Source organism: Hyperolius riggenbachi, chromosome 4 (assembly GCF_040937935.1).
Source record: "Hyperolius riggenbachi isolate aHypRig1 chromosome 4, aHypRig1.pri, whole genome shotgun sequence".
Classification (NCBI taxonomy): Eukaryota; Metazoa; Chordata; class Amphibia; order Anura; family Hyperoliidae; genus Hyperolius; species Hyperolius riggenbachi.
Window position 1 is genome coordinate 396,886,055 of NC_090649.1, and position 15,053 is coordinate 396,901,107.

The 15,053-nt window shown below is 44.7% G+C and overlaps 2 protein-coding genes across 4 annotated transcripts in view; one reads left to right on the plus strand and one right to left on the minus strand.

The window, feature by feature from the left end:
* ABHD12 (abhydrolase domain containing 12, lysophospholipase) overlaps nucleotides 1-15,053 on the minus strand; it is a 1,393,598-nt gene that overhangs the window by 798,217 nt on the left and 580,328 nt on the right. The window lies entirely within an intron of this gene.
* The window catches only part of ENTPD6 (ectonucleoside triphosphate diphosphohydrolase 6), a 54,708-nt gene that overhangs the window by 20,575 nt on the left and 19,080 nt on the right, over nucleotides 1-15,053 (plus strand). For both annotated transcript variants that reach the window (XM_068232240.1, XM_068232239.1), the window contains exons 4-9: nucleotides 3,792-3,935; nucleotides 5,829-5,904; nucleotides 8,362-8,397; nucleotides 10,459-10,547; nucleotides 11,414-11,493; nucleotides 14,135-14,199. In XM_068232240.1, the coding sequence (XP_068088341.1) occupies nucleotides 3,792-3,935; nucleotides 5,829-5,904; nucleotides 8,362-8,397; nucleotides 10,459-10,547; nucleotides 11,414-11,493; nucleotides 14,135-14,199 (490 nt within the window). The remainder of the gene's footprint in view (nucleotides 1-3,791; nucleotides 3,936-5,828; nucleotides 5,905-8,361; nucleotides 8,398-10,458; nucleotides 10,548-11,413; nucleotides 11,494-14,134; nucleotides 14,200-15,053) is intronic.

A 15,053-nucleotide genomic window follows, 5' to 3' on the forward strand; every position in this document is an offset into this window, starting at 1 on the left:
CTGGATAGAAAGCGTCGGTATTTCTGTGGGGAAGTTAGATCGGTGAATGGGAATTATATTCCCATTCACTGATCGGGGGGCTAGCGGCGCCCGATCGCACGCAGGCAAAGCAGCAGTGCCTATCTGGACGAGAAAGCTCGTCCAGATAGACAAACCGGATAATAACAGAGAACTTCATCTTAGTCTGCTCGCATATATTTTCTTTGTGTTTTTTATTAAAAAAAAAAAAAAAAATTCATAGGGCTCGATTTCAGTAAAGGGTGCTAACCCAGTTAGCACGCCTAAAGGCTTTGGTCATGCTAACTAGGATGCTAAGTAGTTAGCACATGCAAACTACTACTTAGCACTGTACTAACTAGGGTGCTAAGCTCCATGGTTCGATACCCCTGGTCTTGCTAATTATGATCTTGTAAAAGATAGACTATTTGGAAATTTAAATTCAATCTGAGCTCCATATATTACGTGACGATCATTATATTATTGTTAACAATACCTCATCTTCCACAGTGATGATTGATGCTGAAGCTACTGTTGGAAAAGTTAGGAGGCGCACTGCTACACTGCATATTCTGTCATATGTTTCTTTTCTTTGTTGAATAAACACTTATTTTTTTTAAACTAGGGTGCTAAGTAGTTTGCATGTGCCAACTACTTAGCACGTGCAAAGCATGATGGCATATGCAAAGTGGCATTTCACTGGCTTGCTAACACTTAGCACCCTTTTCTGAATCATGCCCATGGACTTTTTACGTACACACATGTGATAACCATCAGCTAAAACAGACGATATGACTGTTTCAGCCGACAATTGTTGTGTGGACGGCGGCTGCTGATCGATCCTGCCGAGCATCGGTGTTATTAACCTCTTGCCCTCCAATATCTTTATATTATAAGGTCGCAAGGGCAGGGCTGTCTCACCCTTTGTGTCTTGGAATTTGTTATGCATTTTATTCATCATGTTACTTTGTCACTGTAATTACCAACTCTGTATTTTGTATATTGGTGCATCAATGATGATAATAATGGATCTGTCCTGTCGGCCTGTTTCTAATCCATGAATAAGTGCTGAAAATGAATAAAATGCAGCCTAGTATGCACAAAAGTACAAAACCAACAAATCGCGCAACCCAAATTAATATTTAATAATTGTGTATTTCACAAGGAAGTAACACTGGGAACACAGATACAGGTACAGATAGGTAAAGTCCACATAATACAAATGGCCTGGAACTGGGAATAAACAATGGTTTCCATATTCCTCACTCATTGTACCCGTTTTTATAAGAGAGTGACTGTATTTTTTTTGCACTATAAGATACATTTGACCATAAGACACAACTAGGTTTAGAGGAGGAAACAAAGAAAATCCTAAAACAAAGCATAAGTTCCCTGATGGTGTAGTGGTTTCCCCAACCCCCTGCCACCCCCATATAGCATTCCCTGGTGTTTCGTGAATTCCACCATATAGCTTCACTGGTGGTCTAATAGCTTCCCCCTGCACCCTGTTCATCCACCATATAGCTTCCCTGGTGGCCACCCCTACTCAAGACAACGTTCCTTGGTGGTCTAGTGGCTCTCTTCCTCCCTGTGTCCCTTAATGCAGAGGAGGTTGTTCTAGAACCGTCTCACCTGATCCAAGGCTGTATGACACTGAATAAGTTCTCCCTCGGTGAAGGGGGGGGGGGGGGGGGGGTAGAGGGGAGTGTGTTTCTTATAGTGCAAAAAATACAGTACAGGTAGTCCCTCGTTTACGGAACGCCCGACTTACGAATGATCCACCGATACGAACGGCCCGATGAAGTCATTTCTGTGTGGGGAAAGTTTGAAGAAGAGGCTTCAAACTTCCCTCAGTGCATGTCCGCGCAGCAGCAGTGTTGAACTCTCCTCCGAACAGAGTTCAACGCTGTCTGTCCTTTGCTCTCCTCCTTTTTGCTCCCTCTAGCCGCGTACAGCACCGCTAGATGCGTCGCTTTGCTTCTTGTATGTCATGTGACATACAGGTTCCTGTATGTCACATGACATACCGGAAGCGATGGTGCATCTAGCGGTTTTGTACACGGCAAGAGGGAGCAGGAGGCGGAGAGCGAAAGACAGACAGCGTTGAACTGAAAGGTGAGTTCAGAGGGGACAGAGGCACAGGGGAGGGGGACAAAGCGGAGGCACAGGGATACTAATGGAGGCAGAGAGTGGAGACAGAGGCACATGGAGGTACACATGGAGACACTGGGTACAAACGGAGGCACAGAGGTGATACAGAGACCGTAAGATTGAGGGGCACAGAGGGGGGACAAACGAGCACTGAAGGGGACAAACTGACACAGAGAGGCACAGAGGGGGACACCAGTGGCAAAGGGGGCTCATAGGAGGCAAGGGGGACAGAGATGGCACAGCGTTCTGACTTGAGAACGGATTCAAGTTACGAACCTACAGTCCCGATCTCGTTCGTTAACTGGGGACTACCTGTATGTGATTTCCTCATTTCTACTGTTCAGACTGCAAGAAGAAAGGTATAAACTAAATCCGGCTGAGATTCCAGCCTGTACCATAAGTAGTTTTTCTGAGACAAGTAGCATCATGCTGATACTGACCTGTTGATTTGATCACAATTCTCCTGTTCATTATGTCATATGGGAGTGAGCACTGTGAGTGTGGTCAATATGCAGGCCCTGCAATCCAGCGTGGTGCAATCCCCCACCCCCCGAACAGCGGCGAGGTAAATATTACCTACCACGATCCTGTGCAGGCGCACTAGTGGCTCTTCATTGGCGGAAATAGCCAAACCTGATCAGATCCGCTCTACTGCAACGGTGCGAGTCCTTTGCATCTGTGCAGTAGAGCGGATCCGATCGCACCACTGTCCCACTTGACCCTTTGCAACCTTGTCGAGGGACTTTCGGGGGAGCCGGCACTGGATTCCCCCAAGCTACAGAGGTCGGGAAAGCCACATTGGCTTCTCCCTCGCTAAGGTAAGTATCCCCCAGAGGGATTTTTTTTTTTTTTGTTTGTATTTTTTTTTTTTTTTTTTTTTTTTTTTTTTTTTGTTACAGGGTCTCTGCCTCATACTATCACTATAAGCTCTTGTTCAGGAGGAACAACCTGGTACCAGGTAAAATATTGGAGACCTTTAAATTATGTTATCTCAGCAAAAGGGGAGGGGGGGGGGAGAAGGTGCCAGTAACAAATGTGCACTTCTACTTTTTTTTTTTTTTTTGTGTGAAGCAAACATTATTCAGAACATGTCAGAGTACAGACATTGCTATGCAGTTCATACAGATATCTCTCATCTGCACACAAGCATTCTAAGGTGTGTTTTTTTTTTTTGTGTTTTTTTTTCGTTTTTTTTTCTTTTTAAGTAAGCACTAAGGGCATATTCACAGTGGGACGTTGTGTTGTAATGTGATGTTAAAGACGCAATGCAGCATTACAACGCAACGCAAAAAGAAGGTGGTAACTCATATTAATGCTGCATTTCCGTGGCATACAGTGGAGCATACAGGCAATGAAAAGTATGCCATTCTGTATTTGTTTAACGTCTGTGTTTAGAGGTAACATACTGCAAACCGTGAGTTACCATAACGCAACATTTACAACATTAACGTTGCACTGTGAATGTCGCATAGCCCTAATATTACAGTGCGTTAGCCTGCGTTTATGACTTTATAACGCAGGACAATAACGTTCCACTGTGAATACAGTCTAATTCATAAGTGTTTTTAGCTGTACAGCATCTGTATTTGCATAGCTGGGGAAAGTTGGCCGTGCCAATATTTAGAGTCTTGTTTATTTTCCAGTGTGCTGCAGGAATAAAAGAACTGTTAAATCTTGCAATGGCAGAAATACCTGGGAAACTCTGGAGCTCCACCCCTCTCATCCTGAAAGCCACCGCTGGGCTACGTCTCTTGCCAGGAGAAAAGGCCCAGAGGCTGCTGGACATGGTAACTGCTCTTGTGCTGAGGCCTACTGGCTTCTGAATTGTATCTTTTTGCCTTTTGTATGTTTGACTAATTTATATAGTTTTTTTGTAGTGGAATGGGCTGCTGCTTTACTACGGAGGTTCTGTATGTTTTTGACTATTTAACCCTGATAGCCACCAGGTGTTTTGCATCTCCTCAGGCTTTCCTCTTCTCAGCTTAGTACACCCTCTTTCACTCATGCCATCTTTTCACATTCCAGTGATGTCTGAGAGGAAACCTGCGTGCCTAGAGGAAACCCACCCAGTGCCCTTACTGGGTTTTGAACCGGGAAGCCCACGCACCAAGGCTAGAGTGCTATCCACTACGCCACCACGCTGTACTTGACTGTTAACCTGGCTTTTTCAGTTGTATATAAATAGGCAAAATACTATTCCTTTCTTTTAATTTGTTAAAATATGATGCTTTTTCGGGCCGTTGCCTGCTGTTTTTACCCACCTTGGTGTCAGATATTAAGCTAATATTGCAAAATCCAGGTGGAGACCCATCTTTCCATATGACTGCACACCCCTGTGGGTTCCGGGTGTATGCTGGTTGACTCCTTGGTGCTACGATTGTCAGTGGGTGGAGCTCTGGGGCAATCCTTTTTCGTGGTCAGATATTTCCCATACAATACTGTTACTATGACATCTAGTGTCGTAAAAGGATGCAGCCCATCTGGTCAGGCGATTTGGACTATCTGGGTCCAGAAATGGTTGTTAAAGGGAACCTAAACTGAGAAGGATATGCCTGACTCTCCTGCTGATGCTGTGTCTCGAATACTTTTAGCCACAGCCCTTCAACAAGCATGCAGATCAGGTCCTCTGACTGAAGTCAGACTGGATTAGCTGCATGCTTGTTTCAGGTGTGTGATTCAACCACTACTGCAGCCAAAGAGATCAGCAGGGCTGCCAGGCAACTGGTATTGTATAAAAGGAAACATTCATATCCCTCTGTTTAGGTTCCCTTTAACTTGACTTTTTTTTTTTTTTTTTTTTTTTTTTTTTTTTAATGCAAGTTTTCAAAAACGAAGTTCTTCAGACCTGATACAGAACTGAAGTCAGGCTGTGGAGTAATATTGCTCCATATAATAAACTTTAATCCACTGTCACACTAGTCATTGTTTAATGTACATAACCATAAGTATTATTAATACAGAGATCTTAAAGAGAATCTTTATTGTTAAAATCGCACAAAAGTAAACATACCAGTGCGTTAGGGGACATCTCCTATTACCCTCTGTCACAATTTCGCCGCTCCTCGCCGCATTAAAAGTGGTTAAAAACAGTTTTAAAAAGTTTGTTTATAAACAAACAAAATGGCCACCAAAACAGGAAGTAGGTTGATGTACAGTATGTCCACACATAGAAAATACATTCATACACAAGCAGGGTGTATACAGCCTTCCTTTTGAATCTCAAGAGATTATTTGTGTGTTTCTTTCCCCCTGTTCTCATGCACTGAAGTTTCAGGCTGCTTGTTTCTTCCTGCAAACAGCTTTGCCCTTGTCTGTAATTCCTCAGTATGTGAAAGCCCAGCCAGCTCAGAGGACGATTAATCCAGCTTGTAAAAGATAAGAGAGAAGAGAGAAGCTGCTCTAATCCTAAATAACACACAGGCAGTGTGCATATAGGGGCCTGGAAGGGGGAGTTCATAGCAGAACCACAACACTGAAGAACTTGGCAGCCTTCCAGACACAGGCTGACAAGTCTGACAAGAGAGAGATAAGTTGATTTATTACAGAGACAGTGATAGTATAAAGTGCTGCAGTAAGCTAGAACACATTAGAATAGCTTTTTGAACTTGTAGGATGATAAAAAACAGGATGCAATTTTTGTTACGGAGTCTCTTTAATACATGTGTTCTATTTTTTCATAGGTAACATCCATCTTTAAGTCATCTCCTTTCCTCACTGGAAAAGACAGTGTTTCAATTATGAATGGCACAGATGAAGGTAAGTGGACTTGAATTTGTAACTTATTGGCCTGTCCAGGAGTGTAACAAGTGGAAGCATGAAATCTTGTTTTATCTAGTTTCTTTAATACTTGCGTATTAAACTGTTTACCGACTTGGACTGCCCCCTGTTTAAAAGATATTGACTCCCCATTGGAAAGGGAAGAATCTTGGCTTTCATTTGCACTACGCCTGGCGTTGGCGTGATGCACCGATAATTAGTTGAGGGGTGTCCACTGCGCGTGGCTACCAGCATCACTTACCTGGCAACCAGGGTTTCCAGCCCAGCGAGTGGGCGAGGGTCCTGGTGTGCAGTGTCCACTATCCAAGTGGACATACCTTAACCTCTTGCTGACTGCCTAGCACCACATGGCGGTGGCAGAGTGGCTCTGTTGCTCCGCCATATGGAGTCATCTCGTGAGGAGCGAAATTTTGTAGGGAGCGTGCGCTCCTACCAATAAACACAGCGGCTGATCAGCTTTTTTCTGATTTATTAAATAAAAAACATTTTATATAGCGCTGACATCTTGCGCAGCGCTGTACAGAGTGTATTGTGTAGTGTTAAATTGTAAAAAATTGCCTGGACACTAGGGGGGTATAAAACCTCTGGTCCTCAAGTGGTTAAGAGATGTCAGAGCGAGGACTAAGCCCACAGTAAAGCAGGGAATATCAGTTTAACTGCTTGAAGACCACAGGCTTACACCCCCTGGTGACCAGGCCATTTTTTACAAGTCCGCACACTGCAGTTTTTACAGCTCGCTGCATGGCCATAGAACTTGGCACACAAATGAATCTTGCCCTCTTTTCTTGCCACCAACAGAGCTTTCTGTTCGTGGCATCTGATTGCTGCTGTGACTCTTTTCCACCCTCCATACCTCCCCCTTGAGAGCCAATCAGTGTGATCGTCTCTTAGGCATCAGCCTATGAGAGCGATCTGTTTGTGAGCCTCTCCTGGGGACAGCTCAGTGACAGAGCTGTGCCCCGTACAGCGCTGCACTAGATCGCAACGCTGTACGAGTGTGCAGCCGTGTATTTTACAGCCTGCCAACCGCGATCACGGCTGGCAGGCTCCACAACTATCCCCACTAATCTCCGCCTCCAGGACTTGACGCTGATCGGCGTTAGACAGTCCTGGGGGAGCCACCTTCCCAACGCACAATCGGCGTTACGCGGAAGGGGTTAAAAGGAATGATGCAGCGAACAGTCACTTGGTAAACGGTATAATGCATTTTTGATGTTCTGTTGATATTGAGGTACTTCAACTATCTGGACTAAATTCACTTAAAATAAGTTCTTGAACAATTTACACAGTATGCTTACATTTTTACAAAATGGGCAGGTGGATCCCAGAGTGTGCACTATAACTCGTTACACTGTACCTATACTGATGGTAAGCAGGCTTATCTCTGCTTGAATAATGTGCTTATTTCCACTGCTTCTGACTTTAAATTCATCAACCTATTTCTGAAGTACACACAGGTATAGGGCCTGAATTCCAGAAGTATATTTCCACGCAAACTACCTCAAGTCCACTCCACTCAGCTGAGAGGGGTAAAGCCAGTGCTGCCTCCAGACCAAGCACAGAACACTTGGCCAGCAAAATGCACAAACAAATCAAGAAGAGGCAGCACACAAAGGACTATGCTATAAAGGCAAGGGTATTAGAATGCAGACAATCATGCTACATGTTGCAGATATCAGCTCTTCATCAGCTATAGGGGCTGCTTTTGGCTTATATTTGCAGTTTAGAGATCAACCTGCCTTTTAGAATAAAAGCAAAATAAGGAACAGAAGTACATCGCAATATTGAACAAAGCCTCATTTATAAGCACTGTTAAGAATATGTAAAAAAAAGTTACTATTAAACATGCCTTGTAGTAGTAGTAGTATTGATTTATATAGCGCCAGCAACTTCCGTGGCGCTCTACAACAGAATACAAGGTATAACACTACAATATAAACAGTTAGCAATAAAAGATGATGGTGGATTACAGCTGATACAGTGAACATATCCATTACAGATTTTTACACAGGGATGGAATATATGCAGGCACATTACCCAGCATTGAGAGACAGAAGGCGGAGAAGGGCCCTGGCCAATTGACCTCTCAGTATGAAGGGTTAAGGGATAGCACAGTATAAGGAGGCACACCCAGTATGGATCCTGCTGTCAGAAGAAAATTGCAGGTCCCTCAGGTGGAATGCATACCTCTGATGTGAGGGGAGCAGGGAAGGGGTGAATGTATGTATATATTTAGTCCATGTAATGCATTTACAGAATGGGCAGCACAGATAAGTTGTGCACTGCACCCTGTAAAATATATCGCTGAAATAAGGAGGTATTTGTAGCCATTCCAGTAAGCACTAGGTGAGAGGTCCTGCCCCATGTGACTATCCATAGCTACTAAAGGAATGCTAGCTATTTATCTCAGGTGCCATAACACTGTCTCTGTTGCAGGAATATTTGCTTGGATTACTGTCAACTTTTTAACAGGTAAGTGTTGCAACTTTTTTTCATTATTGGGAAATCTATATTAAACCATAACAGTTTAAAAAAAATGGACCTATGAAGAAATTTTCTCTCTGCAGTACTTTCTAAATTGAAACAACATTAATGTGAACCTGAGGTGAAAGGGATATGGAGGCTGCCATATTTATTTCCTTGTAAACAATGCAGTTGCCTGGCAGCCCTGTTCTTCTGGCATAAGTAGTGTCTGAGTCCAAACCCTGCAGCAAGCATATGTCTAATACAGGAAAAACGAGTATCTTACCTGCTGCATGCTTGTTCAGGGTCTATGGCTAAATCTATTAGAGGCAGAGGATCAGCAGAATAGACAGGAAACTGGTATTGTTTAAAAGGAAATAAATATGGTAGCTTCATATTCCTCTCACCTCAGGTTCCCTTTAATGGATTCGGATCTGTATATTCTCTAAAGTGCATACAGCTATGGGGGCTGCTCTTCTAGTGAGAAGACTCCTCAGCAGTGACACAACTATTCTCTTCTGCTTTCCTTGTTAATTAGTGCTGCATATGTGTGTGAAACAATAGTGGGAAATGCTTTGATATGTCTAGTGAGTGCTCTAGGGGATGGCAGAGCCAAAAGCACAGATCAGACCGTCACTATAGCCATTTTGCATCCAAGCAGGATAGTGTGAGGTAGGCCTGAACGATTTTAGGAAAAGATTGAATCGCACGATTTCTGTCAGAAATTGCGATTTCGATTCAAATCACGATTTTCGTGAGCTTGCACGATTTTCGACAGCTTGTAATTTCACAACTAGGCTCAGTTTGTGTGCGAGTCCTTCCTTTGCTTTGAGAGTCTCTGCAGGCCTGTCAATCAAGTTTTGCTTTGGCCAGTTTATCAAGCCTAGCCTTTCCTGCAAACACAATTATGCCTTTGCACAAATTTACTGTGCCCCACTGCAGCAAACAGCTATGCAGAATAGATTGCCTCAATTTCAAATTCACAGTACCCCACTGCAAACAGCTGTGCAGAATACTAAGTTACCACAGTCAGTCACAGCACAGTCATCAGCATTATCACGCTGACACGCTGTGCAAAGGAAGTGGAGGCAGTGCAAAAAAGTTGATTGACAGGCTGCCCGGCCAGCTAGTGATGTGGACTCGAGAGGCTGAGCTACGCGTGATTGAGAGCCTGTGGGCGGAGTCTTCCGTCCGCCCAGCCAATGACATGGAGGCTCTGAGAGGAGTGAGCCGCCGCAAGAGTGACAGACTGTGGGCGAAGTCTGTTGCCCGCTAATCTCATAGGCTGCAAAGGTTGGGGAGAGAGTGAGCCGCCTCCATAGCCGAAAGGGACGCGCGAGTAACACCCGCTGAGCCGCCGCCGCATGGAGCGGCAAGCTGTGCACAGCACGAGAGGGTGCTGCCTGCAGAGGGGGACAAAATCGCCGCTATGACTATTACGGAATCGCCGTTTCCGTGATCGCGATTTCGATCCCCAAACGATTTATCGTTCAGGCCTAGTGTGAGGTGGCTGGATAGTGAAATGGCTAAGCATTCTGCCTCTGACGCAGGACCTGGGTTTGAACTTTGGCTCTTCCTGTTCAGTTAGCCAGCACCTATGCAGTAAGGAGTCCTTGGGCAAGACTCCCCAACACTAACACCTACTGAGTGTGCCCTAATGGCTGCAGCTCAAGTGATTTGAGTCGACCAGGAGAAAAGCACAGTATTGTGATTTGTCTTGTTCATGTGTTGGTCGGAAAGTTGTATTATGGGTGTGGCTTCTCATATATGTGGAAGTAGAACTTGTAAATGTCCTCCTTTAAGAAGGCAAACTAGTACTTTACTGTCTGTTTTTCAGTAGAGTTTGTTTAATTCCATTATGGTTATAATAACCTTTTGGTTTAGGGTCTTCGTAGCTTGCCTGCAGATTCTTTTCTGTATAGTAGCAGCTTCAGTTGTTTTGGGACTGGACCTGATCATGGGGCAGACTTGCACGATAGATCACATTCTCTTAGTTACTGGTAGAAATCTGTACAGAGAATTATTTTCTGTGCCTGGTACATGACAAGCTGTGTGTGGTTTTCTTTACAGGAAGTTTAACGAATTCTGAGGCTAAGCTGGCTGGGATGCTGGATCTGGGTGGTGGATCAACACAAATCACCTTCTATCCTTATGATAAGGTATTTCTATTGTATTGTGCACTTGGTGATTCCTCTCGCCAGAGAGTTGGCATATTACGTGCTGCAATCCTCTATAAAATGTGCTTGTGCTACATGTACTGCTTTGTAAATCTTACTCCCCTTGTGTCTCAGTGATAAAGGGAGCTGCCTATGATGGGTAAGGGAGAAGAGACAGCTGGCACACTTGCAGTGCAGTTTGGTGGGGGTTTATAGGTTCATGGAGGGGGAAGTCTAACTCGCCAGGACATCTGTGCCTATAGGCTCCTGTGAGGTAAATCCGGGCCTGACTAAGATCTGTCATTATAATGTACACACAGGTCAATATCAGCCCAGTATGCCAAGTGATTGATTTGATTTGTACGCGTTACAGGCGCCATGCGTACGTTTTTACGCATTGCACCCGTAATGCGTAAAAATGCACTTGTTAATGTCCGCTATAGCTTTCTGCACCAGCGGGAATGCGTAAAAGGTACGCATGGTGGCCGGTCGACTCCCAGTCGGCAAAAACAAAACTAGCTGGCAGCGGGGGACCGGAGGAGCCATGAGTGACTGCAAGGGCACAGGATGGCTGCAGGGGGCTGGTAGATGCCCCAGGTAAGTGAAATTCATGGGTTTGTTTTGAGTTAAGGTTCCCTTTAACTGGGTTCATCCTGGTTTAGCACTGTCTTGTAAGGAAGTACATTAATTAGTACTGTGCATAACACACTTAGGAAATTCCATACAGTGTGTTAGCTAAATGTTTACTGCAGATAGCCACTGATTTTCCTCTGCAGAGTAACTATAGTGGACTCCAGATGTTTATTCAGCAACGATAATGCGTGTCTACATTTTTATTGTATTTTAAATTCTTTTTATCTTTTAAACAGAAAACCTTCCCCAATGCACCACCAGGATTTATCACCACCTTCCAGTTATTTAACCGCACATACCACCTCTATTCTCACAGGTAAGCACTCTGCTCATGACAGGTAAGCACTCTGCTCAGGAGACTGACATCGGGTTGTGTTGCCCATGGCGATACAAGTGAGGTGTTGTAGAGCTAATCATTGAGATGGTACTTTTTGCGACTGGGTGCAAATTTAGTTGGTTTGTATGCATACTGTAATTAGTCCAATCTGAAATGTTAGCAATGGGGTATAATTGGTCCAATCTCGATCTACATATGCATTCCAACAAAATTTGCAGAAAGACTAAAAAAGTATCATTTTGATCATCCCCAGTTTGTTGTGGATTCCTAAACTAGCTTACCATAATTTAAAAATAAAAACAAGGTTTCTATAGCTGATACCTTTAACATATTAGTGTCCTTTTTACTTAAAGGACACATTCGAGCAAATTTAAAAAAAAAAAAAAAAAAAAAATGTACTTGCCTTCCTCCAGCCCCTGGCAGCCTATCCCTTGTTGCAGCTCCTCATATCCCCTCTGTTGCAGATTTCCTGACTTCTGTGCCTGCACAGAATGCTCCAGGCTACGTGAGCGCATGTGCTGGTGCAGTAGAAGCCGACCTTGCAAGGTCTGTATCTGCAGCTCGAGTAGATCTGGGGACACCGGAGCTGCGGCGAGAGACAGGTAGGCTGCCAAGGGGCTGGAGGAAGCCCCAGCTAAGTAGATCTTGTGTGGTTTTTATTTTTATTTGCTCAGATGTCCCTTTAAAGGTGTGCACAAACTTCCTTTAAAACAAAGCTCTGATTAGTAATTAATTCTTTATTTTAGATTTTACTTGTGTTCTTAGATGCAAGCCCATCTCTGCCAATACTTGCATTAACTGCAGACAGAGCGTTTCCTTGCTCATTATTGCAATAATGTAATATCTGCAGCAACTTTCCATTTCCAACTTTCCAGATCTGTGGATCTTTGCCCATTGCTGCCAATTATTTTTTCTGGTGCAGGTTTGAGAATTTTTAGAAGTTATTCCATTGGCTGCTTTCATACAAGAAGCCCATGGTATAGGTTGCAGGTGTTTTTTTTTTTTTATATAACATTATTTAATAATAATTATTAATAATAATAATAATAATATTTTAAGATTGATATAGTGCTGTAATCTTCCACAGCGCTGTACAGAGTATGTTGCTGTGTCTTTTAACTGTCCTTCAGAGGGGCTCACAATCCTATGTATGTATATTATTGTGTAGTGGATGTATCACGGTCTAGGACCAATTTAGAGGGAAGCCAATCAGTTTATCTGTATGTTTATGGGATGTTGGCGGAAACCGGACTGCCCGGAGGAAACCCACGTACACACGAGGAGAACATACAAACTCCGTGTAGATAGTGCCCAGCTGGGATTCAAACCAGGGACCCAGTGCTGCAAGACAAGAATGCTAACCACTACGCCAATGTGCTGCCATGCATGCCCTCTATTATTGTGCTGTCCAGTATAGTGCCTCACATTAATTCCTATCATAGCTTCCTCCCCCACTCACCATTTGCTCCTTATTATAATGTTTTATTATACCATGTTATAGTGCTGCCTGTTAATATAGAGCATATATCCACCACCACCTTCCTTAGGATCAGCATGAGTGTGCTGGTTATGGCCACCCCGGCTCTGCCATGTCTAATTTACCCACTGTCCACCCATCCTGAGTTCATTCTCCAGTGTATCCATTCATTGCCAGAATACTGCATATGACCATTAAGGTGGCCATACACTGGCCGATTTGCCATCAGATTCGACCAACAGATAGATCCCTCTCTGATCGAATCTGATCAGAGAGGGATCGTATGGCTACCTTTACTGCAAACGGATTGTGAACTGATTTCAGCCTGAAACCGTTCACAATCTGTTGTGGTGGTGGTGCTGCCGCCGCTCCCCCCGCCCGCATACATTACCTGCTCCGCCGGCGCGACACCAGTCCCCAGGTTTCCGCTGCTCCGTCTCCGCTCTGGTCTCCAGGTCCAGCATGCTTTACTTCTTCCTGCCCGGCAGGAAGTTTAAACAGTAGAGCGCCCTCTACTGTTTAAACTTCCTGCCGGGCAGGAGGAACTGAAGCATGCCGGAGACCAGCGCGGACACGGAGCAGCGGTGACCGGGGGTAGTCGTGCCGGCGGAGCAGGTAATGTATGCGGCCCTATTGCGTCGGTCGTCGGGTACTCGAGCGCCGCTAGCGACGCGCTCCCTACCCGCGGGCGATCGAGGGTAATTTTCCGCACGGAGCGATCGACGGGATCGGACGAAATGGATCGAAATTCGGCGTGTAGCACAAACTATTGGCAGCAGATTCGATCCCAGTGATCGAATCTGCTGTTGAAACGGCGGCAAATCGGGCCAGTGTATGGCCAGCTTTAGCCAGTAATTTAATGGGAACGTGGGTGGTCCAAACTCTCACCAGGCAGACAGTGACTGAATGGGAAAGAATGCAGGTGATCCCAGTTTTGAAAGTCTATACAATCCTAGCATATTGACTTTTTGTGCATGAGTTTACATTTGTAAATTGTTGTTTCAGATAAATTTAACCACTATGTTTCAATGATCAACTTTTTAAACATTTTTTTTTTAAGAATTAGAAATGCAACATAAAACTAGATGGCAATGTGTGCTGCAGGCTGACAACTTGGTGACATTTTATTTATATATTCTGCAGTTACCTGGGACTTGGCTTAATGTCAGCGAGACTGGACATAATGGGAGGAGAAGAAGGGACACCCTGTGAGTATTTGGGGATTGCAGATCATCTCATAAAGTCTTCTTACATTAATATACACTGAAATTGTTTGGTGCAGGATCCCGGCCAAAAGGATGAAAGTTCCTTGCCAATGTTTATGCACTGCTGCAGTCACACCAACAAGCTTATCTATTCATGTCAGGGAATTATGACTGTGTGTGTGTGTGTGGGGGGGGGGGGGGGGGGAGGGGACGGATCTGGGGTTAGCTGCTGGTCTCCAGTTGCACAGATATCTTATCTACTTGTTACATTTTCTGTACACATGGATCTGTGTACTGCACCATACCTGAAGAATAGTTTGAAAGCTTCCGGACCACAGTGACTGAAATCTACACTGCTTATTCCTGCCAGGGCATAGATTTCAATAAACGCACCACACAGCCGATCTCCCGTTGCTACAGGCTACTCGTTCTACCGTCACTATGACGGCGGGGCTGTATGAGCCTATTGGGAGCCAATTTCGTTGGCTCCTGACCCCATGCTCACTGTGAGCTAATCTCAGTGGCTCAAAATGATCACAGGGTCAGGAGCCAATGAAATCTGCTCCTGATCGGCTCATAGAGCCCTGCCATCATAATGACAGCAGAGCGAAGGCCTGCAGAGATGGGAGAGTTGCGGGTCCGTACGGCAAGATGTTGTTAGGCACCATGTTTTGCTACCGGCTCTCTCTGGTCCTTAAAGCCAATGGGAACCGCTTGAAAAAACAAAAGGCAGATACTTGAGGAGAGGGAAGGCTCTGGGTCCTGTAGCGCCTTCCCTCTCATCTCCCAGTGCTCTGGTTCAGGCGACAGCTTCTCCGTTCCAATCCGCCGCCACGGGGGGCTTCGGCAGTCTTCGG